Source organism: Polypterus senegalus, chromosome 1, assembly GCF_016835505.1.
Source record: "Polypterus senegalus isolate Bchr_013 chromosome 1, ASM1683550v1, whole genome shotgun sequence".
Lineage (NCBI taxonomy): Eukaryota > Metazoa > Chordata > Cladistia > Polypteriformes > Polypteridae > Polypterus > Polypterus senegalus.
The window spans coordinates 69,536,555-69,563,449 of record NC_053154.1 but is presented as its reverse complement, the minus strand read 5'-3'; the positions used below and the strand labels follow the sequence as shown (position 1 = coordinate 69,563,449).

General features: G+C 36.1%; 1 protein-coding gene across 3 annotated transcripts in view; it reads right to left on the bottom strand.

Moving 5' to 3' along the window:
- Positions 1-1,269: 1,269 nt before the first annotated feature.
- Positions 1,270-26,895, bottom strand: part of pi4kb (phosphatidylinositol 4-kinase, catalytic, beta) — a 106,721-nt gene continuing 81,095 nt past the window's right edge. For all 3 annotated transcript variants that reach the window (XM_039750357.1, XM_039750372.1, XM_039750364.1), the window contains 7 exons: positions 22,756-22,865; positions 16,692-16,796; positions 15,877-16,000; positions 11,863-12,128; positions 6,596-6,728; positions 5,832-5,952; positions 1,270-3,910 (listed from right to left, as the gene is read on the bottom strand). In XM_039750357.1, coding sequence (XP_039606291.1) covers positions 3,729-3,910; positions 5,832-5,952; positions 6,596-6,728; positions 11,863-12,128; positions 15,877-16,000; positions 16,692-16,796; positions 22,756-22,865 — 1,041 coding nt within the window. In that variant the 3' untranslated portion in view covers positions 1,270-3,728. The remainder of the gene's footprint in view (positions 3,911-5,831; positions 5,953-6,595; positions 6,729-11,862; positions 12,129-15,876; positions 16,001-16,691; positions 16,797-22,755; positions 22,866-26,895) is intronic.

Sequence of the window (26,895 nt, the reverse complement as noted above, 5' to 3'; positions counted from 1 at the left end):
CAAAGCACAAATGTCAGAACATCTAAACACTGTAGCTGGTCAAACACATTCCGCTTCCCATTATGGCTGTAGTGTAGCCATTCTCAAATGTGCTTTACCAGTAGTGAAACATTCAAGAAGAAAGGACAGGAAATCAAGGAGTGACTCTAGGAACACAATGGTAAACATTTGTTAATGCATTAGGCTGCCCTTCCGATTATCAGAATATGGGAAATGAGATGAAACAAGCTATGTGGAGGAGAGATGTACCATGATGACTTAGACCAACATTATATATTTTTTTCATTTTATACAATCTAGGTACTGATGAATAACAGTTGGGCTTAACCTAAACAGTGGTCCAAATCTGTGTTTGATAAAATGGTTACTTGGTAATTCCAAGGAATGTCTACTAAGGCAAAAAAATACACCCAACAAGAAGTAAGAAAGATTAGCTGTTCAAAAAATGGAATATAGGAGGCCTAAGTCTGTTCCAGCAGCATGTGGCATAAGGCATAAGCTAACTCAGGCTGGGGCCACACTCCATCACAGACAGCACATATTCACTAAGGATGATGGTTTTGGTGGGGTTACCAGGAGTTATCCACCACTTATTGTTTCAACACATTCAGGACTTTAACCCTATTTCTTTGACATGATCTGGACTTCACACGGGATCCACTTATTGCTTCAACGTGATCTGGACATCAGCAGGGAGAAGAACCCTACCTCTCCCCTTATTGCTTCAACATGATTGGGACTTCACGACTATCAAGGGGGAAGCGGTGCGTGGGGCAGTGCAGTATGGAGGTGAGTAATTGTGCAGGACCCCAAGAGGCTGGAGTAAGACGGAAGCAGTCATCTGTTATTTGCTTCTGAACCATTCTGGTGCCAGCCCACAACCTGGAATCAATACTGAAGTCAAAATTTTAGTACCAATCCAACACTAATACTTACAAATACTTCTACAGGGTATTAGAGACAAAAGTTATCTTTACATGCATGTATTTGGGATGAATGTAGTAACAGGAGTACATTTTAATCTCTGTTCTCAGAAAATACCCCTGCAAAGTTTAAATTCACATTTTTTTTAAAAAGCCAGTATTCTTTAACCTGTAAAACTCAGTTTTACCTCTTTTACATATCCTTATAACACCAACAAAATATAAACCAATAGCACAAAGACATGTCTGCCATTGTGTAATGTTTGTTACATTATACATTATTCTGCTCATTAAAAGAGATACTGCATGATTATTTACCACCATTTTCATCACATTACCAAAGACAGAAAAGTTAATATACATTTATTTATTGAGGATAGCCCAGGGGAAAAAAATTATGGTCAACACAAAACTTTTTCACCTGGTGCAAAAAAATGTTTAACTTCAAAACGTCATACAAGAGAATCCCAACAGACTCCTGGGGCTCAGGTACTGGCAGATTAATGTTGTTTTTGGAGAGAGGTTGGGGCTTACCATTTGTATTGTACATATAATGTTCAAACACTTCCAGACTTACTATACTGTAAAAATGTAATTTACACAAATGTAACAGAGTGAACAGTAATGAAGATAAAATCTTTAAGTGTAAAACCACACAGGTAAACCATTTCCCACTCGTTCATGCAGAAATGCTTTGTCTGAGTCTTTACAACAGCAAAACACACTCAAAAATCGTATCATCAAATTCAACATGGTGGATATGTGTGTGGTTGAGGCATTTAAGGGTAAAATGTGATACAGTTCTCTGCTGTGTAATCATAAATAACTATGCTAGTTCAGAATATGCCTCTTACAGGACAGATTTTAGATGCACTCTTCAAAAATTAAGCTTGCCTATTTTGTAAAAATTCTGCACATCTTAAACTTAAAAAAACATCACCACCAAGGAGTCTGCAGAGGAAATAAACATTTGGTACTGATTAACATGTGGCTGTTGCTGCAGACAACAGACAGAAAAAAAAACAGCAAACTGCGCATAGAGGAGTGTTTTTCCTTAACAATAGAAACTGAACATTAGCTCTTTTACAAAATGAATGATAATACAGCCAGGCATTGATTCAGACATAATGCACAATCCCAACTGTGCCCTCAACCTCCCATTTAAACCTCTAAGCCCACCTTATAATCCATGAGAAAAGTTTTAGTGCTGGAACAGAGATGCCACAAATGAGTACAATTCCAAGCTTAACAAGGATGTAACATGATGTGAACAATTTTTTAGATAGCTAAAAGGGGGTTAGTTAAAAAATACGGCACCAGGAATTTACCACAGATCAGTTAGTCCAGTGCAAGTGCTTTCAGGGCTAGAGTAAGAAATCTTTGCCCATGGCTCTAGGATAAGGGGGCATTATTTGCCAAGTCACGTTTCAAAAACTATTCCCCTTTTGTCCTTATGACTCTCCCCTAAAGTAAAGCTTTAATCCTGCCAACTACTATACATTTATATACAAGTGGACCAACCTTCACTAACTTTCAGATAAGTCCCTGTACAAATGACAATACAAGTAGAATGCAGCAATTTAGAAAAAAAAATCTGAAGCAAAAGGGTCCATTTCTTTGCTGCATATTGTTCATTGTTTGATACCAAATAAGTACTTTATTATACAAACACACATTCACATGTTATTAGAGGTCATCAGTCACATGATTGAGCTTTGACGCTTAATTTAAAAAGGGTAAAGAGTAAGAAGGTAACAACCGAGGCTATAAGGCTCCTCTTAGTCACATTTCTACATTGTTTTTCAGTATATAAAAAAAAAATCAGGTACTCCTCAGACTATTCAGATGGACCTTTTAAAGCTGGAGTATCTACCTCCTCAGCCCCTGTCCCCGCCTTTAATATAAAATTTATAACCATTTTGCAGTTTCTCTAAAAAAAAAAAAAAAAAACGTTGGTGATCACTCTGGGGACGACCATAAATAAACAACAGCTTTTAGCCCAGAACAGCTATTCATAAATGAGGGACATGCCCTCTCTGTTTCTGATTCAATCTTAAAACGGGAAGGAGAGTTATCCCTGAAAATAGTTAAAAATTAACTAGCAACCTTTTTCATAGTATACAATATACAAACGCCATGTTATTTCTAGTATACTAAATACTGTATTTCCTTTCAATGGACAAGTGCAAAACTGTTAACTGCCTTAGTGCTTTCACTCTTTCTGTTTTTTTTCTTTTCTTTTTTTTTAAATACAAAACAGTCCTCTGAGCAGATGGGTAGTTTCGATATAACTGTGTAGACCAATTAGCTGACAACAGTGACAAGTGTTTTTTTCTTCTTCCAGCAAGTAAATCAACATTTACATTGCAAGAGGACATCTCATTTTATTTTCTATTACCTAAGCTGTTGTTCTAAAACAGCATAATTTAAACAGTGAGCTTTTACACTATTAGGGAATGAAAGGTATAATACTGCCTTCACCACTAGACAACCTAAGGCAGTGTTGCCCATGGATGGAAAAAGGATTTTTTAAAAATTCAAAAAAGTCATTTAAATCCTGCTCAGGCGTAACACCTGCTGCCATTATACAGAGATGCGCCATACTCCTTCAACTGGCGCATTTCAATTTAGAAAGCAAAACATTATGAAAGCCCAGGTGAGGATATAAACAGCAGCAAACATGTTGATGAGCAGATCTCAAAGATTTCTAATGGCAACAAAGGACCCAACATTCAGCTGAAGGTAAATGATGCCAAACTGAAGTGGACACTCCTGAATAAGAAGAGTACGTCAGAGTCAAGTGCTTCACATGATGCCATTGGTGAGGTACTGAAAGCCATCATAGAGTTTGGTGGTGATAGAACGCATGCTGCCATCCACCATCTGGTCCACTAGCATCTGTAGCTGCTCCTCAGTCATGTTCATGTGAAATCGCTCCTTCAAGTTACGGATAGTGCTGGAGCCATGGAAACAGGGTAGCTGGGATCCTACAATTAAGGAAGGCAGAGCTTAGTTACAAAGAAATGTATTTTTACAAGGTAACTTTATTTCATTCTGATATCTATTCACTCACTCATTTTCTGACCTTTGTTCCAGCTGAGGGCAAAGGGTATCTTTGCCTTAAAAAGTTTTATTATTTTTTAACAAAAATTGTTTTAACAAAATATTAAAAACTGGCAATAAAATGTAATCTAGCTTTTATACACAATGCAGAAGGACTAATATGTATTTTGTTAAATGTAGCACAAAGTCTTGAACCGCCTACCAGGGTGCTAAGCATCTAGGCATCTAAGCTATTGGAACGCACAAATATAAATTTCACTTTCTCACTTTGAAATAGTCACCTGCCCCTTTACTGGAATTCAAACACAGGCAGCTGTGAGGCACAACCAATGGCGGTTTAACTGCTGAAAATTTAAAATTGCTCAGGTCATTATTACACTCTTTCCATTTTTTAACAGATGCAGGCACATGTCTGGAATGTGAGTCCAAAATAATCTGTTTAAAGACTTGATTCGATAGTGGGGTCTTATTAAATTGTAATAATACAGTAAGCACCGAGACATGGGTTCAAGGAATGGCTACATTTACAAATATTTATAATTGCAAAGTTAATTTATAATGCAAAACAATACAAACCTGCTTATTTAATTTGAGAATGAAAACACTCAATCTCACAAAAAATAAACATGCAAAAGCTAAGGAATCATTCATCCGAAAGGAAAATGCTAGACTAAACTTGCATCACTTAATATGCTTGGCTTAAATTGGTAAGATAAATTTCTCTCTCATTGATACTGTTCTCAACTGCTATTCCAAAAGGATATTAACACAGCTTCCTACTGCAGAAAGGACAAAAATGGTTCCCCTGCCAAGGGTTTCTAGCTAGATATTCTAACCTCAAAAAGAGAACAAGTGGTACATCTTCAAAATGGTAAATCTGGTAAATGGCTGAAAAGCACAATGCTTGTCCTTAGGCACACAAAAACAATATGCAGACACAAACATGGCTCTCTACGAAAATCTGTATGTCTTGTTTATTAATGGGAAAAATAGACTGCTTTGATATCCCATACCAGTGAGAGCTGTGCTTACTCTAACACTTTCCACATGTTTATTATCCCATAATGCGCACAAGTACAATAATTGTAGCAGTAAAATCATGGTGCTGCAGCAACTGTGAAATACAAAGAAAATTACATAAATGGAAAAAATATAAAACATTACAAAATTACACTCATAAATCTGTTGAACTGGATTAGTCTTTTTCATGAATCTAAAAAGCTAGAAAAGAACTTCACAAACTGGCTTTAGAAAAAAAAAATTCAGAGAAGGGAAACCACAAAGCTTTACTACTTACAGCTAATATGTGCCTTAATGTGCTGTATAACCACCAACTTAATTCACAATGGCTTGAATGAACTGAAAGTTCTTCCAAACCAAGTGCTATTTTTGTGCAGATCTACTTTATATTAAATGTAGACAGTGCTACAGATATTGCTCTATTAAAATAATGTACTGCGCTTAACAGATTACATAATAATTTATGAGGTGGAGTGGTGGCTCTGAGGCTAAGGATCTGCGCTGGTATCCCGAAGGTTGCCGGTTCGAATCCCTGCCACTGCCAAAAGAGATGCTTACTCTGTTGGGCCCTTGAGCAAGGCCCTCAACCTTCAATTGCTCCAGGGACGCTGTACAATGGCTGACCCTGTGCTCTGACCCCAAGAGGTATGCGAAAACCAAGTAATTTCCTTTGGGATTAATAAAGTATAATAAATAAATCACGTTACAAGATGCAAAGACAACATGCTGACCTTAAAATACAGGTATGATTTATGTTGATGTCTGTAGGCACGGATCTAAACAGATTTTAACCTATATTATTTAATAATATAAAGAGAACAGTACCTTGTTGCATGATTTCCACAATCTGTACCACCTTCTCCATGTGTTTGCGGGCAGCAATAAGACCCTGTAACATAAGCATCTTGAAGTAATTGAACATATCACCGTCCAGTCCTCCCATCACCTATAACAAAGCAAGTATAACATTATCTCATAAAATCAAAATTCAGGCGTTACAATCATCTTTCATAGATCTAACACCTTTTATTGGCTAGCTAAAAAGATTACAATATGCAAGCTTTCGAGGCAACTCAGGCAAGCTGCAATTGATTACATTGCATTACATTGATTACATCTTGCCTGAAGAAGGGGCCTGAGTTGCCTCCAAAGCTTGAATATTAAAATCTTTTTAGTTAGCCAAAAAAAGGTCTCATTTTGCTTGACTTTTCTTTACATTCATAATAGCTAACACGGTACAACACCCTAGTACTATAGATTTGACATTAATTTTGTGGCTCTTTGAACATTTCTAAAACCAGGCTACTTTCTCCAACATGATTAAATACAACATCAAATAATTCAGAGTAAAAAAGACAAGCTGTCATTGAACATAATGAACAATTATGACAAAAAAATTAATTGTCATATCCAACTACATTTACTTCATTCAGTGCTTTTAAAGATATTTCTATCTCTCTGTTAAGACATTCGGAATCAATCCTCCTTACATTTTACAATGCATATTTCTAACTAGACCTAAAGAGATGTTTAAGTTAAACTAATATAATATATATCATAAATTTTGAATTCATCAAAAGTCATCTTACATCTACAAATTCACTGGTCAATTTGAAAGCAGATGTCTCAAATCCTAAATTTCGAGGAGAACTAGAGAGGATGAATCCAAAATCAATGTGGATAATGTGTCCTTCAGCGTCCAACAGGATATTACCATTATGTCTAAAATAAAAGGTCAGAATTACAGGGGATTATAAGACAGAACAAGAGCAATAAACAAACTCTAAAACCAAAGTCTAAAATTATGAAGTACAATTACAAAATAAGTTGCATACAGACTTAACAGTAAGAGGTACATCAATGATTGGTATCCTGAAACAAGTAAACTTAAAAAGGCACATTAAAAGTCTTTGTGACTGTTTCCTGTTGTGAGCCCAATTCTGCTAGGGCAGGCTCTGGATTCATGCAAATTTAAGACCTGATTCACAGCTATGTGTAAGCAGGAACACTCATTAATTTGTTAGCATTTCCACATTTGTTTTTGTGTGTTATCAAACTCTGTGGATGAAAATGCATAAAAAAATCCTCATGTCTGCCTGACACTTTGCATATAAAGTTATTCAGTAGGCTTTGGGGAGAGTGTGGGATGTAGGGGGATTACTAGAGTTATTTCCTGTCACACAAAGACATCTTGTTGAGCCGTGTGGCGTGTGTTGAAAATTACAGTGATTGCAATCTTAAAGATATGTCAAAGGTACAGACAACATGGTGAAAACAGCTTGCTTCTACTGGCAGAAAACAGGAAATTGCTGTGGCTAGGGGTTGAGAAGGGGCAGGAGTCATGTGTTATGTTTTAATGGAAAAAAAACACAAACACACATTCAATATGCACAATGCCCTACTCTTTGGTGATATGAATGTAATATGATTGATTTTACTGGTGTGGACTACCTGGGTTAAGGGGATGTGGGAATAACACGTGAAAACACAGGAGTGCGAACAAGGCCTCGATTGGTCAGAATATGAGAACAATGTGATAAAAAAATTAATGTTTTTTATGTTTTGGAGTTATAGGTGCTACATTGACTATTCAGAAATCCCTATTTATTTCTCAGGTCAGGGGTTCAAAAGCTTTCTAAACACAGATAACAGTTAAACTAGAGTATGTCAAGGTAAATGCTGACCATATCGCCTAATGATCGAAATAAATAGAAATAATAATTATATTTTTATGATAGACTAGGGGGCTCAGCCCCCTGCTCGCTTTACTTGCCAACCCCCATGCGGGCCCTACACGCTAGTCATTTTCCAGATCTGCTGCTTGCGATGAATTGTGCTGTGCTTTTGGATAAACATGAATATCAACTCTGTCTTTAATATCTCCGTCTTTTAAAACTATTATCACTGACAATTCATCACATTTTGGTTTATTATATATGCAAGCCCAATATTTCAGATTCATATAGAAATCCAAGAAGGCCTCTTTGTCCGTGTTTTTCAGATAAGTTTTGTGTAAAGTGCGATACTTTTGGACATTATGAATTTGTATCCATTACTGGCTGTAGAATTTCTAATACGTCCGATAGTTTAACTTGATTCTGTGTTGCATTGCTTCTCCGTAATCATAAATACAAATCTGACCAAATTGTGGTTTCTTTGAAATTAAACTTGTAGTAGCTTTAATTGTTGGGGGGCAACAGATTCCCACAGTGTATGGTCCTGAATCATATAACGTTTTGAGCATTGATTGATGTGAGCATGAACAGATTTTAGATTCGGATATTTTGCCTGTATTGTTTGTGGATTTCACTTTCACCAAATAAATCTTTTATTTCACACGGATAAACCTCTTCATTGGGAAGAAACACTACTTTTTTCTGAGGGCAACATGAATTAGACGATCTACAAGTCTACAACTTAAACTTAAAAGCCGAACAATATGTTCATACTTCTGTCATATCACCTATGTCCATATATTCGATCTCTTTATGCTGTTCTGTTATTTCACCGGGTAATTTCCGCTTGTTTGCACTAATGCGATCTTTACTATCAGTTTTTTGAGACTTTTGAATTTTATTACTTGTAAGTACGATGTTCTACTTTGTCTTCTACTCTTTGTCTTTTCTCCTTCTACTGTTTATCTTTTATTGCCGCCCCTGCTTGAACCTTGCAAAGTCTCATCTCGCAGGACTTGAAATTATCTCTCCGAAAAAGTCTGGTCTCGTTCCAAGATTTTTTTATATAATAGAGAGAAATACAAGTTTAACAAGCTGTGAAAATGAAAATTTGTTTCTAACGGTTTCCAAAATTGTAACAGGGGCTTTCATTCATTCAAGGCAAAAAAGTGTAGCTCACTAGTGTGTTTGTGATGCCATAGTGCATCCTAATTTTTCTGGAGAAAAAGATTTAATGAGGATCTGTCAAGAAGAGATCCCACTAAACTGTAAGGCTGTAAAGGGCCGATTGGTCACAAAAGGCAGTTGTCTTTAGATAAATCGAGTAGATGGAGCACATGCAAGACTTGTAGGTTCTACTTAATCCAGCACAGAAATAGCTGGCATTTAAAGATAAGATCGGAGGTAAAGAAATAGCAGCCCAAGGTGTTATCTAGCATCAGCAGTAATAGGTGGTCATTTTCAATGCCACAAAGAGTCCAAAATATGGGTTTTTAGAATATGACAAGGCAAGAAGATTCTTAACTGAACAAAATTTATAAGGCTGGCTCCTGCAGAACAAAGAAACCTCTGGAAAATGTAAGGAAGAAAAGATTTTGCCAAAAATGTAAAAAGATAAAATGACTGTGGATGAGATAATTGCACATCCCCAACAACATTTAGTTCTAAAGCACAATTTCACACAAAGGATGTAGCTCAAAAGTGCTTTACAACATGACAAATAAGTAGTTACATGCAAAAAAAAAATTAGATAAGAATAATAATGAATAAACAATATACAAAAGATAAATACATTACGAGAAATAGAGTCTTTAAAACATAGAATAAAGAATAGTTTTTTGTTAAACTTCTAAATGACAGTCCGATGATAAGATCAGCCTGAAAGATCTGAACAAGATACAAATCATACAGAAGTAGTTCGACTTGGCTGCACAAGGCGCTTTCCTGTAGCATTAATAGTAGAAAGAAATGACTTAAGAACATATTACAAAATACTTCCATATTTCTCTCTAGGCTGCAAACTTATGTCTTAACCTAATTAATTAAAGTGCCAAAGTCAGGATTTTTTAAAGAAGCAACTTTGTGACTGTGAAAGTCAGATCCGTGATATATGTCAAAATGGACTGCTACAGTTATGCTTCTGTGCATTTTGCCTTTTATCTCAGCAATTTCACTTCCTCATTGGTGTTCTCATACTGTAGCAAAACCATCATATAATTACTTTGCAATTTTGTTCACTGAAAAAGTCACATGCATTGACAAAATAATGTAGATGGATGTGAGTCATATTTGCTGCAATATTGTTGGTGGCACAAAGTCATTTCACCACGGCCAGTGCGTTAAATTATACCACCTGAGGCAAGGTGCATTTTTGCAGCCCACCCCCAGAACCTTACCCCATATACAGTGTATTGTAAGCTGGAAGGGTGATCACACCCCAAGAGGACAAAGACACCCCTGGGAATACCCCTGAAACACAGTCTACCATCACACTGCTCCTTACCCTTCTCACTTGCGCTGTAACGCGTGATAAACCTCTCACGCGGTACTCTGCTAACTTAAAAGCCTTGTGCAGCGCCTGTCAGTTTTGGAATTGATTCTTTTGCTTTTATCTCTCTCCCTCTGACATTCTCTGCTCCTAACATCTCTGACTTGTCATGGAGCACGTTTAAGCTCTTGAAAAAGAAACAAATGGTTGTTTGCAGTGTTTGAATAAAATTCCTGTTTTCTACAACCTCCTGTGTCTCTGTACAAAATCTGTGACCCAAGCGTGACAGTATCATTTCTAGGCCTGAGATGACATACTTACTTCATACAATATGTGTTGCTATACAATGTATGTACGTATATACACATGTAATACATGTATTGCAATAAAGTGCATTCTTTGAACACTGAACAAAAATGATTTTTGGAAAAAAATGTGAAACAATCAAAAAAATTAGTTTTAGAACAATAAAACACAAAACAGGCTTTAAAAGCAATACAATCTCCTGTACATTTCTGTAAATTACCTTGAAAGTTTCAAACTCTGTCCTGCCTTTTAACTGAACACACAAACAGTGCAAACTTAAGAGACTGGACATGGACATTGTGAATGACACCATAAACAGATTCCAGAAATAAAAATTTTACAAAAAATACTCAATATTACAAACATACATACATATGTATGGGCACCAAAATCGTCAGCATTAAAGCCAAAATTCTGCACACTAGTACCACTAAATGAGAGAATTCTTAGAAATGAAATTTCCCTAAACTGAGACGTAATGCAAAATTAAAAACCAGGCCAGAAATGGAATGTTGCAGGATGGTATTATTTGGAGTGGCCGAATATTTAAACAGTTTGGCCTGCATTATTTTCAAGAAATACTACAGCAAACCAGGTAGTAAATTAAGAATGAGAGAATTATATTTCTTCCAAAGTAGCAGTCGTCCTGGGTATGACGTAAATCTGCATCCAACCTGCAGGGAAAAACCGGGGGGTTGGTGGCAGAATTGGCACTCCAGCCACCATAACACCACCTCACACTGTTCCACTACATCTGAACGAGTGTGGTGCTGAGGTATCACCCATTGCATGGCTGCACTCGGGTCCTAATCTGGATCCTGAGTTGGTTTGTTGTTTGGTGGTTACAGCAATGCACTGTATCAGTGTGTGCTCCTAATCTCTTTCTCTCTCTCAAAGCAGCAGATGATAATGCATATACAGAAAATAATGTGGGAAGATAGGAAGTGAGATATGGTAACAAACTGGTACAGCTTATGAATGCAGGATCAATCAGTAATATGTAAACATTTAAGCAAAACTGATTTACAAGAGTGCTTCTTTCACAAGGAGAGAATCATTTTTAGTGGGTCAAATAATTACTTGACTCGCAACAGCTTACAAAATATATAGTTTTCACATTTTTGAACATATGCTAAGGACAGGCCATATTCAATTAACATACTGTAAGTTTATTCTGTGATGTTTTTGTATACTATGCTTTTTGTTAAAATGTCACTATCTTTGGACTTGATCTTCTGCAAACTAAGGAGCTGGTACACTGTTTTCTATACATAGTCAATTTTTAATCCACGATTGCTACCTACCTTGCTTTCTCACACATTATACAAACCAAATTATTACCTTAAAAAAAACACAATCTTAAGACCAATAGTATAATTTCTATTACCTGTCTTTAACCTGAAGAAGGTAGCACACCAAGCAATAACCTGCACAACTTTGAACAAAGTTTCTTTGAGCAGTAAGAAAAGCCTCCGTGGTATAGTTTCCATGTTCTTGGAGGAAATAGTCCAAAAGAGAAAGCTGAGACTGTTTTTTGACCTGGTGGATCGATACAGCATTCACTACAGGCTCAATCATTCCACTGTCTGATGAAATGACTAGGATCTTGTAAGGCTTGATCCAAAGTGGAACTCTTTCTTGTTCCCAGATTGCCTATGCAGAAAAGAAAAGAAAATCACAAAAATTGCTCTTTTACTACTAAAGAAACAGCTAACAATTCAATATATGCATAAAAAGTGATTAAAATATTTGACTCGAATCCAAAATTACTTTACTATGATGCTAACTTTGGTCAAAGACTTGTATTAAAATATGTAAATTGCAGGTTTGTAACATTTGTGGTTCACAGTGTATGTTTCCTGTCCCACAACAAATATGGATGGATATATAAAACAAAAAAATCAATTATTGTGCCATCATTCAAATGTTAACACTAGAAAATAATATTTTTTAGACATTTGTTTTTGCAATGTCAACATATACTAACGCCAGTGTATTCAAATGCCAGTCAAGAGACAGGCTGCCAAATTCAATCATGGGAGGCTCTCTCTTGAATATGACCCAAGGAAAGGCTGGGCTTTTGACATCTACAATAGAAGAAAATGTCACCACCATGAAGCAATTGTTACAGGTTAATCAAAAAGTGACAGCGTGTGAGGTGGACAATATTGGAAGTAGAAATGAGCCAGATGAATCCATTCTACATTAAACATGAGCAAAGTCTGGGAATGTTGGGTACCGAGCATGTTGTCTTCTGAAATAAAGCATCACTACACCCAGTGTTCCAAGGAGAATGTGAATCTAATACATTCAAACATAGTTCAAACAACAATCAAAATAATTGAGGCATTGTGAGTCACCAAAGAAATGGATGATTCAACCCATTACCAGCAAGATAACTGGAAGCTTTTTTTTTTCTTTCTTTCTAAATGAGGTTGAGTTGCAGTCCATATTGATTACATGCTGCAAAACAGCCACAAAACCAACTGATATTATGCTGATTCACATTTGTGTTTGCAACGGTCACTCTGAGAACAGAGATGATTAAAGTAGTTAACTATCCTGCTTGAGCTTCACAAGAATGCCTCACACTCAACCTGCTACGGATTCAAAGAAATTCTGCAACAACCCATTCCCTAAACATCACTCGGCATGACTACTATCTGTTCCTCATTCTGAAGGACTACTTTTAATAGGAAGCACTATCACTGCAGCCCTCTGTAATATACATTAACCACCCTGTATTAACCTTTGTATATTCCTATTTTATTTCAGGGTTCTGCTAAGTTCAGCAACAGCAGAGTGTAGTTAGTGAGAGTTAGGAGAATGGTACAGAAGCTAACCCAGCCACAGGGGATGAACAAACTTGTGTGTTTCTTCGTGCCGGTCATAAGCCCAGATAAATGGGGGAGGGTTAGGTCAGGAAGGGCATCCGGTGTAAAATTTTGCCAAATCAATATGCGGACAACAATACAAATTTCCATACCGGATCGGTCGAGCCCCGGGTTAACAACTGCCACCAGTACTGTTAGCCAACAGGGTGCTGGCAGAAATTGGGCTACTGTTGGCCAAAGAAGAAGAAAGAGAAGAAGACGGGAGAGACTTGTCCGGAGGCAGGAGGAGAAGAGGAAAGTATGGATGTGCTGAGAAAGGACATGCTGGTGATGGGTGTGACAGAACAAGATGCAGAGGACAGAAAGATATGGAAGACGACGATCTGCCGTGGCCACCCCTAACAGGAGCAGCCAAAAGAAGATGAAGGAGGAGAATGGTACAGCAGCTGTACAGCCTGCAATTTTATGTTAGTCCTTATACTGTACTACTTTTACTTACAAATCAATATGGGAATGTTATGTGTATGTGCAGTGCAGGTTGGGGTTGGTGTATGACCAGGAGTCATGGGTCTCAACAGAAATTCAGGCTGATTTTATTTTTATTCCAGTCCATCCCCTGAAGGGCATTCTATGCAAAACAATTAATTAATTGATGCAGAGTAAACAACCTACTTAATCTACCGAATTTCCAAGACATAACCTTGACTAATATAGCAGCTGCTACTTTTCTTTCCAGCTTGTAGTTAAATTCTGTATAATGCACATCAGTACACAACATCAGAAATATAGTACCTATTTAAAAGGGGCAGATTCTTGGCTTAAAAAGGCACTGTGTATTCACATCTTGCATTATATATTGGGTTGGTCAAAATACATTTTCAAAAAGTTTCCACAAATACAGAAATGGCATGTTCTTAATTTCTAAGCCACAAACTCAAAACTCAAGTGCCTATAATTTGCTAAATGCTACTGGAACTTTCATGCAGTAATTCTTGTTCTATAGTCAGAGAAAATTAAACTTTAGCTTTTTGGCATAAAAAGACGGATGGCTATACTGAAAAGAACCTGATCCCCACTGTCAAATATGGTGGACGTTCTGTGACCTTTTGTAGCTTTCCTACAAAGGCCCTTTGAACCTTGTTAGGGTACATGAAATCATAGAGTCTATGAAATGAAATTCCACATGATTTTAAGCTTAAATTTGGCTGCCTGTTCCAAGATACTAAAACTGGGTAGTCACTGGATCTTCCAGCAGGGCAATTACCCAAAACTTATGTTCAAGGCAACACAAAAATGGTTAAAGGATCACAAAATCAAGCTTATTCCATGGCCATTTCAATCCCTTGATCTAAATCCTACTGAACACCGGTGGGGCAAGCTGAAGAGGAAAGTGTACCAGACAGAACATAAAACCCTGGATTATCTGTAGAAATTCTGTAAAGAGGAATGGTCTCAGATTCCCTTCTCTATATTCCCCAACCTTATAAGATGTTACAGGAGAAGACTTGGTGGTGCTTTATTTGCAAAGGGAGACTGTACAAAGTAGTGGGTACCAATACAGTAATAGTGGCATGTGTGATTTTGCTTTATAAAGAATTATTTTCTCTCAGAATAAATGTACTTCAGTTAAAGGTTAGATTCTCCCATTTATTCAGCGTGAGATTAAGGTAATTCATCAAAAAGTGATTTTTTTTATATATATAAATAAGATTTTTCACTCATTTTTACCAGAGGTACCAATCAATATATGATGATAAAGCTGTGCATACTAGATGTCTGCCTCACTATCTTATTCCATGTTAATTTTATTCACACAATTATGATTCTAAAAGGAATAGGATGTTCTTTGCAGTGCTGTTCTTAACCAATAAAAAAAATTCTGACTGACTGAGATGAATCCTGAAAACTTTTCGTGCTTTCATTAGTTGTGAGGGAAGAAGACCAATGTTTTGATCAACACTCTCTGAACAGTTTGCTGGAAAGCTGCCATTTTTAAACGCTGTACACCATACACACAATTATATCTCAGCTTATTACAAACGTACACCCAGTCTCTCACATTTCGGATTAACCAGTTTGAACAGCATTGCCTGGCATCAGTGGTTAAATGCATGCAAAAAGAGAGAGATGCTGGACAGTTATGCACAAATGGTTTAATGGGAAAACCTAAATGAAGAAGCTGAAATTAGCTCAGTAAAATATTAATTCCATGTGAAATGGTTCACTTACCAAAATTAGAAAACAAATATACCACTATGTCCAAAACATATGCTTCTGTTAACATAAATCCCAACCTCTGACTTATGCAGTACTAAAGTTTAGATGTAAAGGCCAGATCACTATAAGATATATAAAAAGTACACAAAATGTTTTTGAAAAATTTACATTCCAATTTTGTGATACACAATTTGTTAATAGTAAATATTAGTGTAATAAATAAAAAAAGAAAAGTACACAGAGTTCTAAAACTGAATCAAAGACTCACTAAAATTCAAGCATGTTAAATTATATACAACCCTCTAGGATTTAAGTATTGAAATGAGATAAGATAAGAAAGAAAAGCTTACCAATAACTGTTTTAGAACTTGAAAGGCAAGGAGTTCCTGCCGCAAATCATCCCCACATTTGACAATCACAGAGAGTAAGCGCCAGTTAGGGAGATGACCATATGGGGAGCCCTCCCTAATTCGTCTACCAAGAATAAGAAGAAGATTGATTAAGCAGGATACTTGTGGGCAAGCATAAATTCAGATATCTAGAATGTGAACTGGAATATTCAAGTCACCACAAACCAAAACAATCATGGTTCACTAATTAATTGTACAGAAAGTTTCAAAACTGGATCTACAATAAAATACTCACAGGTTGCCTCATCCTACATTTAGACATGCCAAAACACTTAGAAGCTTCTGTGCCGAATAAATACGACTTAAACCCCAAAATTCAGTAACTTAAATGAAGCACTTGGGTTAGAAAGGTTAGGCATAAAATCAGCCACAGTAACAAGTTTCTTGAAAAACTGCTAAAGAGGAAGCAATAGGAAATGACAGAGGTCAAAGGAAGTGGACTAATATGTTGTCATGCTGTTCTAGAAGTTCTAAGGGACTCACCGTACATTAATAAAGCTAATAAAAATATACTGCATTAACTTTTCTCTTTTAAGCAATCTTAACTTCAACACGTTCATAAACGTGTTGAAAATGTATTGTGCATTACACTTTCCATAATTAGAACAATTTGGATTATTAATATATCGTTTTTCAAAATCCCATTACATTGATAAGGGGGGATTCATTAATAGCACCTCTGGCTAATATATCAAACATTGAAATGACAACTATGTAACACAGTCAGCCTTTTCCAAAAACAATTAGATTCTTACCGGACTTTCTCTTGCCAGGGTTCTTTTAGGGCAACAGCCGAAGGATCTTCAGGGTCCCGTCTGAAAGTTGTGGGAGTATGAGCTAGCTGCTCAGACAGCCGTCGGCTTAATAATATAAAGAAACAGCAAAATATGAATCTTTTGGAAGCCCTTTTGTTTTAAATATCAAAATGGCTTCCAGTAAGAAACCAAAAGAAATGTTTAGGTAAAAATACACCTCCCATATAAACACAGTACAGGAAATGGGGGGTTATGATAAATTATGAAGAGGTGTTCCTAGTTTAATTACTTTTTAAACAAATCCTATGCAACTATCCAACAGACTCACTTCACATTAATCTAAAGCTTACAAAGCAACTGTGAAATAAAACCATACATTCTTTATCATTGAAATGCACAAAATTGTAACTATTCAAAAAGTGGAAAAGCAAAAGAATTCTCAGCAATGAAATCCCAGTTAATGGCTGCACAGTTTATCCTGTTTTGTAAACATTCTGACTCCGTAGTAGTAGCATATGATGAACTGAAGCTGAAAATTAGTCACCACTTTTTTTGCTTCAAAAAGCAAAATACACTTCCTTATCTTACAGGTTATAGGTACTTTAGTCTTACTTTCTTAGAGTAAGAAATGTTTGAAAGCACAATATTAATATGCAATGACCAACGTGAAGGGGTTTTTGGTATTACTGCCCCTAAATTACATATCCAAATAAATGGCTATTATTCAACTTATTTAATAAAAGAGCTACAAATGACTGAAAAGTAGTGAGTGCAACACTCCAAATATTTAAAAGAAGATATTCATATGATTAAAAATCTCTCTTTACACAAATATCAACTAAATTAAAAAAAAAAAAAAAAAAAATGGGTTTCAAGGATTTCTGTCCAAAAGGCTGGATTTTACAGTATATGACAAAGACATTTTCTGAATCACAACCCTGGAATCAATTTTTTGTGATCCAATCTGTCACTGGAGTGGTGGCTCTGAGGCTAGGGAAAGTTGCTGGTTCAAATCCTGTAAATGCCAGAAGTAATTACACTCTGTTGGGCCCTTGAGCAAGGCCCTAAACCTGCAATTTCTCCATCATAGGTATGACGTTAACCTGCATCCAACCCTGCAAGCAGGTCCTCCAATTTGCAGAGAAAACTCGGGAGTTGGTCACAGGATTGGTACTCCAGCCACTGTAAAAAACTTCACACTGTTCCATTCCATTCGAACCAGTGTGGTGCTGAGGTTTCACCATTGCATGGCTACGCTTGGGTCCTAATTTGGAATCCTGAGATGGTTCGTTGTATGGTGGGTGCGGAAACGTGCTATATGAGTGAATGCTCCCAATCTCTCAATCTGTCAGCTATCACTGTATCAAGTTTAGATGTCACATCTCATAGCATTGCAAACTTATTCTGCTTGGCACAAGGTGTTCCTCGTTTGGGAACATTGTGTCCCTTTTTGGAAACTTGCACATGAATAATATCTCAAAAAAAAGAGAGAAAAAAATATACACACACACAAACACTTTATATCACTTTGAAGCAACAAGTAAACAATTTTTAACTTTCTATGCATAAAACTACTCTTTCAGAATTATTTTCCATGCCAGTCCTTGAAACAATTTCTGCATATTTTGCGCAATAGATTGGGGTATCTGAGCTGCAATTCACACATCTTCTCCTGCCTTCAGCTGCAGCAGCCGCTCAGATGTTTAGTGTGTTTTTATTTATTTGTTGTTGCTTTTTCTTCCATTTCACATCTGGAATAAACTAATAACAATTTTAATTGCTTAATTTGGCATCCCCTTCTTCAGCATCTTTTTTAACGAATTACACAAGTTATTAATTCCATCCATCCATCCATTTTCTAACCCGCTGAATCCGAATACAGGGTCACGGGGGTTCTGCTGAAGCCATTCCCAGCCAACACAGGGCACAAGGCAGGATCCAATCCTGGGCAGGGTGCCAACCCACCGCAGGACGCACACAAACACACCAAGCACACACTAGGGCCAATTTAGAATCGCCAATCCACCTAACCAGCATGTCTTTGGACTGTGGGAGGAAACCGGCGCGCCCAGAGGAAACCCACGCAGACACGGGGAGAACATGCAAACTCCACACAGGGAGGACAGTTATTAATTCCTTTTTCCTATACAAGAACTAAACCACCTGGCAGGCTAAATTTTGAATACTTATATCTTTATTGGTATAGTACGTAACAAAATCAAAATGCTTGGTTCAAATGACACCACTTGGTAAGAGCAGACCTTAAAAAAATGAAAAAAAAAATATTTTGCGTCTTTGGTTTTGCTGTGTTTAGACTTTCAGAAAGCATACTTCTGATACAGCCTGTTGAAATGTTTAGATACATGCACAGGGCTTTTCAAAAGGTTATAAACAAACAAGAAACTGCATCAGTGTTTGACCAGAAGACTTCTCAAATGTTAAAAAATTAATTTTGGGTCTAATTTTCAGACCAGCTTAATGCACTGTGGGAACGCCCAGACATTTTTAAAATTATTTTTCTTGTATCCTACATGGTCCCTTCTTTCTCAAAAACAAACCTTACTTTTTTATGTGAATCATTCATTTTTAATTTTCATTCTAAATACTGGTTAAATTCACCATCTGTCAGTAATGATAATTATCAAGTTCATCACTAACTTTGGTATAGGATTAATTATATAAAAAAAAAAAAAAAAAACATCACCAAAGGCACAACAAATGAACAACAGCTGCTTGAATGGTCATTAAATACAACACTAGCTATTATGAAATGTTAACATCTTGGTGTTGCAGCAGCAAGATTATAATCCATTTAATTTCTATTTCAATTGAACTGAAGAGTGTAGGTCATCTTTGTCTTTGAGATCAAGATGGCACTACCTCTCAATGATTGTTGTAGGTGCAGTAAGAAGTGCAATGACACACTGTAATGAAACCCATATTGTCTATAGGTGGCCAGTGGAAAGACTGTGCAGGATAGTTTGGATGCATGAAACATATAAGGATGTCTGACTATGGTTCACTCTCACCACGAATCACACCAATACGACATCTTTCATCATACATGCACCCAACACAGCCTCCAATAAGACACTGGTCTAATGTGAGGGACGCATCTGATTCATCAGGAGTGTGACCATCAGGGGGCAGGCAGTTGCTGCTGCTTCAGTAGTGAATATTCAAACGGTTAACTGACTGTCTTCACTAGACACCCAGCTGACTCAGATTTTGCCATCTTCTATAGGGATGTAACTGTGGTATTCTTGAGTACCAGGTACTGTTTTGGCCATGGATAATTGTATTAACATGAGATAAGACATTGTAATTTGATATGAAAAAGAAAAACATTTTTGATACTTTACTGATTGAAAACTCAATGATTACAATTATCAACACATGACATATTCAGCCTATGTTTAGGATGGAAAATAAACATGAAAAAGTAAGGTTTGCACTTTGAGAAAGAAGGGACAATAGAGAATAATTGAAAAATATTTTAAAAACTATCTGCACATTCCCACATGCTGCTAGGTTGCTCTGAAAATGAAATCCAAAATGATTTTTTGTATTTGAGAGGTCTTCTGCTCAAATCTTGATACAGTTTTCTGTTCATGCTTTTTCAGAAAGCCTATATAATCTGAATAAGGGGGAAAAAATCAAAAGTCTGTGTTGGTTACAAATATACATTTCTGAGGCCTAAACATACCTAAGCCAAAAACTAAAATTCAATTTTGGTCAGTTTCAAGGGGCTGCTTTGACCATGTAGAGTTATCCGGACCATTTGTTTTAATTTTGTCACATACTATACCAATTAATGTACCAACCTGCAAAGTCCGAGCCTGATTGGTGGTTTAGTTATTGAGCTATGGACTTTTGATGAAATTTGATGAAGAAAATGAGGCCAGATAAATTTGAAACCCCCTCCCCTCGGTAAACTGGCAGAGTTTTGTGAAGTGCTGATTTTAACAGGGTCTCTTCTGAGTAACATGGATATACCTGGTCATTTTTCCAGAACTTTTGAATGCTTAGTCCATGGGCCATTGGTTGAATTCACATGGAAAGACACTCTTCTAAATCTAAGGTTACGCAGGTGCTTACTAGTCATAAAGATAAGACTTAATATAAGCCATATCTTAAAATAGATACAGATACATAGATACATTATGATAATTTATCCCAATCTACCATCACCAGGGCTCCTGTCTGATCCAATTGCTTGATCTCAGATTAGACATTAGTGCACTTTTCTTCAAATCAGTGTTATTTGTTGAAATATTTGGTCAGTGACTTTTGTTTTAATTCATTTCACAAATCAAACATTTGTCTAACCAAATAGCTGCCAAAATGTGGATGAATAATGTTCATGTGAGTTGGTTGTATAACAGACTAATTGGGACACTTCAATACTAAGTTGTAATAATTGAGACCCCCTCCCACCCCCTTAAATACACAAACACAAACAATTTGCCATTAAGAGTTTGGAAAAACCTTATTAATTATAGATTTAAAAAAAGGTAAAAAAAAAAACAGGGGAAAAAAGGCAAATGTGCAGGATGGCTGAAGTCTTTGATAATACAGTTTGACTTTCTAAGGCAGCACATGATGCATACACTATGTCCAGAATAGAGACTGGCTGTGCGCCAGCAAAGTTCTGCACAAACTTCACCATCTTCTCCAGTGTTTTCTGGCAATAAGATGAACAGGTACTGTACCATGATGTAATGCTGCCAGTGAGTGTGGGTTGTATTTTAAACCTGAAGAAAATGACAAGCATAGATGGAGACAAAAAAAAACTTTCCTTAGAAGTTTAAGGAAGAAGAGAGGTTGCTTAACCTTCTTGACTATACCAAAGATGTGTTGTGTCAACTCTAGATCATCAATGATTTCTCACTCCGAGAAAAGTAAGGCTGGCCCTATCTACAACATCTTCTCGGACGCAGACTGGTTTGTGGCTTTCTTCCTGCTTGTTGGGGTCTTTGACCAGTCCCTTAGTTTTGCTAAAATGAAGGCAGGGATGCTTGTCCTGATACCATTGTGTGGTAGAAGGAAAATATCTTCAATGTAAGCAATCCCATCATTGTTGGTGATGAGGCCTATTTGTTGGTGTCATCAACAAATTTAATGAGAGTTTGAGAAGTCGTGGGTGAACAAGTAGTACAGAAGGTGGCTAGGCATACTACGCAATAAGGTTTCCTTATTGAGGGACAGCATGGAGGAAACCGATAGTGGCAATTTACAAATGCTAGAATGTGACAGGATTAATATAATGTAGTTCTACATTTTGTTAGCTATTGTTTTCATACTGTACAGCAGACTCACATATAGAAATCACAATGTATAACACTTTGGTGTGATCAGTGTCTCTGCACAATATGCTAGTACTACAGCTAATAGTATGCCAGTGTATCACAGGGATATATTTCATAATAAATATAAAAATTTGTCATATATATTTTAAATACTCTCAGAAACAGGGCAGTATATCTCTTACTCTGCTAAATTCCACTTCAACTGTCAAAGTCACCCTTTTCTTTTCACACATGCAGCAAAGAATTAATTGTTAGAGTAACTTTTGTATACATGATTATACATTACATTACCACTGAAACAGAAAGTTATAAGAAACAGCCATTCTTAATACTTTTAAATGTTACTTCTTTGGTACAAACTGCACATTTAGGTTCCTCAGCCATTGGACTCCAATGGATGTTTTCTTCAACCTGACAAACACAAAAAGTGTGGATATCTACAGATATTTTTGGGTTTTAAAAGCTGCAACCAATTATAGGTATATTTAATTCAGCATTAGTTACACATAAATCTAATTCAATGCTTCATTTGTACCAAATACAATGTGTTCTAAAGGTTTTAACCAGTTTTGACAAGCAAAAAAATAACTCAAGAATGAATGAATGAATGAAGCATATAATAAGATGCACTGCAATTTAAGTAAAACTGTCTGTGTACCTCTCTGAAATCAAGGAAAACCTAAAGTATAATTTAACCAGGAACAGAATAAATGAAAGTTCTACATGAATGCAAAAGAGTTTCTAAGCCATCTTACCGGATATCTCCTGCAGCGATGAATACAGGTTCTTTACTTTCTTGACTGGTTATGCTATCCACAGAAAACTGAGAGATATTATCACAACTATTGGTATGCACCTCTGGCAGCTAAAAAACAAAATTAGGAAAAGGGGTCTGTACTTGTTTACTACTTTACATTTGAATGTATTCAAACAAAGGCTCCAATGTTGTGTCACATTCATAGGCTTCTTTACTACTTTCAGCCATGCTTTAGTTCTCTTTATTTTTATTTCCATAGATATTCTGCAAATAGCTGTAACAGCTTACATTGTTATGCTCCATGAAATGCACTATATAAAATAAAAATAAAGCAAACATAACGTGCTTCAACCTTTTAATTGATGGGCAGTCTTAAGTGAGTGAACTGGACGACTTAAAAACACATTCAGTTCCAGGGTAACTAATAATGTAAATTTGTAAAACTATTTGACCATTTTAGAAGTAGAAGACTATGGTTAGAAATGCAGTATCAACCCTCAAAAGTATGCCAGTTGAGTACTGTGAATGCCTGCTCTTGGACATACACTAACTTGTATATTAGGACACAATCACAAGAGACAGTTTACAGCAAAACTAATGTCAAAGTAAGAAATACCTACAAAATACAGCAGTATTTTCTTTTTTACTGGACTGTCTCTTTTATACTTTGGGAAAACAAATCAGTTTATGTTTGATAACAGGCAAGTTTTGGCTTCAGTCATGTGCAAAAATGTGTTAGTAAACCCAACATGGACAAGTCATGGACAATGTAACTGGTAAAATCTTTATGGTATTCCTGTTGCTGTACAGTACAAGTTCTTGGCTGGGTAGCTTCTGGAGGGATTGAGCATGGCTAGCTCTTCCTGTTGTTTATATTTACCAGTATATAAGTAAATTGATTTACAATGAACAGATCTGTTTGTCTGATATTTCATTAGCGAGATGTACTGAATTTTACATCACGCCAGTAAATTCAATCAATCTGAAATAAACCTTTATGAGTAAACAGGACAAAATGATTGCCATTTACAATAAGACCACCATTTTTGAAGTTCACCTATCTTTTACAATGCAACTGAACTCTGAAAGACTCCATCATATGTGAGCACAGTGTCATTTTAAGCAAGAAGGCAGGCATTACCAGGTTGTGTGTATGCATGTGAGCAACTAAGAGAGAGAACAGGTATAACTAAAGATTTAAGAGGCTTGGAAAGCACTATGGCACTGTCCAATAGACATGCTGAAAACCCGCAGGGGTTTTCACACAAGTGAATTAAGAATAAGTTGCCACCCAAAACACATAATGCCAATAAAGGTTTTGTGGTCAGAAACCATTAGTGATGGAGCTTACAAAGGGTTGATATAATGGGTAACGTCAAAAACCTTATGTCTACAATACTACTAGTTTTTGTCAGTGCAGGATGATGTTGGAAATGCGCATTAAAAACGACATTTTCATTTTACAAACTGGAAATAAGTGGAAAAAGAAAACCATTGTTATTGTTACTGCATATATATATATATATATATATATATATATATATATATATATATATATATATATATATATATATATATATATATATATATATATATATATATATATATATAAAAATAATACAGGCCAAAAGTTTGGACACACCTCGTCATTCAATGTGTTTTCTTTATTTTCATGACCATTTACATTGGTAGATTCTCACTGAAGGCATCAAAACTATGAATTGAACACATGTGGAGTTATGTACTTAACAAAAAAAAGGTGAAATAACTGAAAACATGTTTTATATTCTAGTTTCTTCAAAATAGCCACCCTTTGCTCTGATTACTGCTTTGCACACTCTTGGCATTCTCTCAATGAGCTTCAACAGGTAGTCACCTGAAATGGTTTTCACTTCACAGGTGTGCCTTATCAGGGTTATTTAGTGGAATTTCTTGTTTTATCAATGGGGTTGGGACCAGCAGTTGTGTTGTGAAGAAGTCAGGTTAGTTGGACGATCATTTATTTTTCAACAGGACAATGACCCAAAACACACCTCCAGGCTGTGTAAGGGCTATTTGACCAAGAAGGAGAGTGACAGAGTGCTGTAAATGGTCATGAAAATAAAGAAAACACATTGAATGAGGAGGTGTGTCCAAACTTTTGGCCTGTACTGTATATGTATATATATATATATATATATATATAGATATATATATATATATATATATATATATATATATATATATATATATATATATATATATATATATATATATATATATACACACACACACACACACACACACACACACACACACACGAGTATGTAACACATACAAATGCATATATTAAAAAACACAAAGTTTGCAAGAAGGCACATGGGAAACTCTAAAGTCAGCTTGAAGAAGGTTCTACGATCGGATGAGGTCAAAATTTGGGCTGTTTGGATGATATCAGATTAAATGCAACAGCTTGTGAGAACAGATGCCAAATGAATGCAAGAAAAAAAAGGGGGAAATCCTGGAAGAACACTTGATGCAATCTGCAAGTTGCCTGTGCCTTGGGAGAAGATTTGTTTCAAGAAATGACCTGAGCAAAAAGCCTAAGCTAGTCAGAAATTGCTTTATAACAACAATATCCTTAGGTTGCTGAGTCAGAGTCCAGATGCTTGATGGCTGGACTTGAAAAAGGCTGTTCACTCATGCAACCATACAAAACTTGCAGTTCTGCAAAGAGGAATGGGAAAAAAATGTGAATTATCCAGATGTGCAAAGCAAAAAGGCTTGTCCACAAAGACTTAAGGCTGTGCTACCAAAGTTGCATATACTAAATATTGACTTTAAGGGAAAAAATATTTATATGTCCAATTATTTTGTGTTTTACATTTGTAATTAATTTAGATCTCTCTGTAAGATATTTGTTTTCACTTTTACATTAAAGACTTATTCTGTTGATGTTCTCAAAAGGCCAAATTAAACCCACTTTGTTTCAATGCCGTATAACAATAAATTTTAAAAACTTGCAACAGGGTGAATACTTTTTTTACACACATTATATTTCAGTAGTTATCAAAGGACAATATCTTAAAGTACAATGCAATACCTACTATAGTTTTACAACCAGATTATAAAACTATCCTAGGTAATTAACTTTTAACTGTCATCACTAGCTGCTGTTACCCAAAAAAACCTTGGGGGAGATTTAAAGCTTTATAAAGAGGTGGAAATATTGGTAGGCTGAGGGCAGTCCAGATGGACATGGAAAGATCAGTCCACACACTGGAAATAAGAGCTGAGGAAAAGTTACACATTCAAGAAAACTGAACATATATTTATAAGCAAGGAAAGAGACTTCCTTTCATTTAAAGAAATAACACCTAAATTAAATAAAAACTATTTTCCCCAATTAAACTGCATACATTAATGAACACTAAAAATCAGGCTTGAGGATAATATAATGTTCTCCTTACTCTAATCACTCTCATTGGCACAGAGTTTATTCTCCAAGATTCAAATGCATGTATAACAAATCCAAAGCAACTGCTCATTAGACAGAAGTAAATTTAATATATGTGTCAATTACAAAAGACTGGAGATGAAAGGGTCAGGTGTCCAACACATATTTATTTCCCTTTCATTTGGCATGCATGAGTTTCCTTCAGGTACTCCAGTTTCATCCGGCTGTCAAAAGACATGCAGGCCGTTGAGTTTGTTTGGTGTATGGGTGTGTGTGTTCGCCCTGTGATGTACTAGCGCCATGTACAGGGTTTGCTCCTTCCTTGCGCCCTGTGCTAGCTGGGATAGATTCCACCTTAGTCTGGATTAAGCACTTTAGAATATGATATAATATGAATTTGATTTGGAAAACTTTTGGTGAAACAAAGCTGTAGTGCCATAGACTGCAAAACCATTCCCTGTAGTGAATATAAATTAAAAGCAGACCAAATACAGCAGAAAATATACAAAAAATGGGTCAAATGAAATTTAAAAGCTGCCTAAAGTTATAAAACTTCACTTAAGACATTTTACCAACACTTCCAATAAACCAAATTAGTCTAGCATGCTATAACTGTGCCAAAAAAAACGGACATCACATTAAAATGGTCAAACCATGGTCCAGGGATGCCCTAAATGTGTAAATCTGCTGAAGATTGAATTT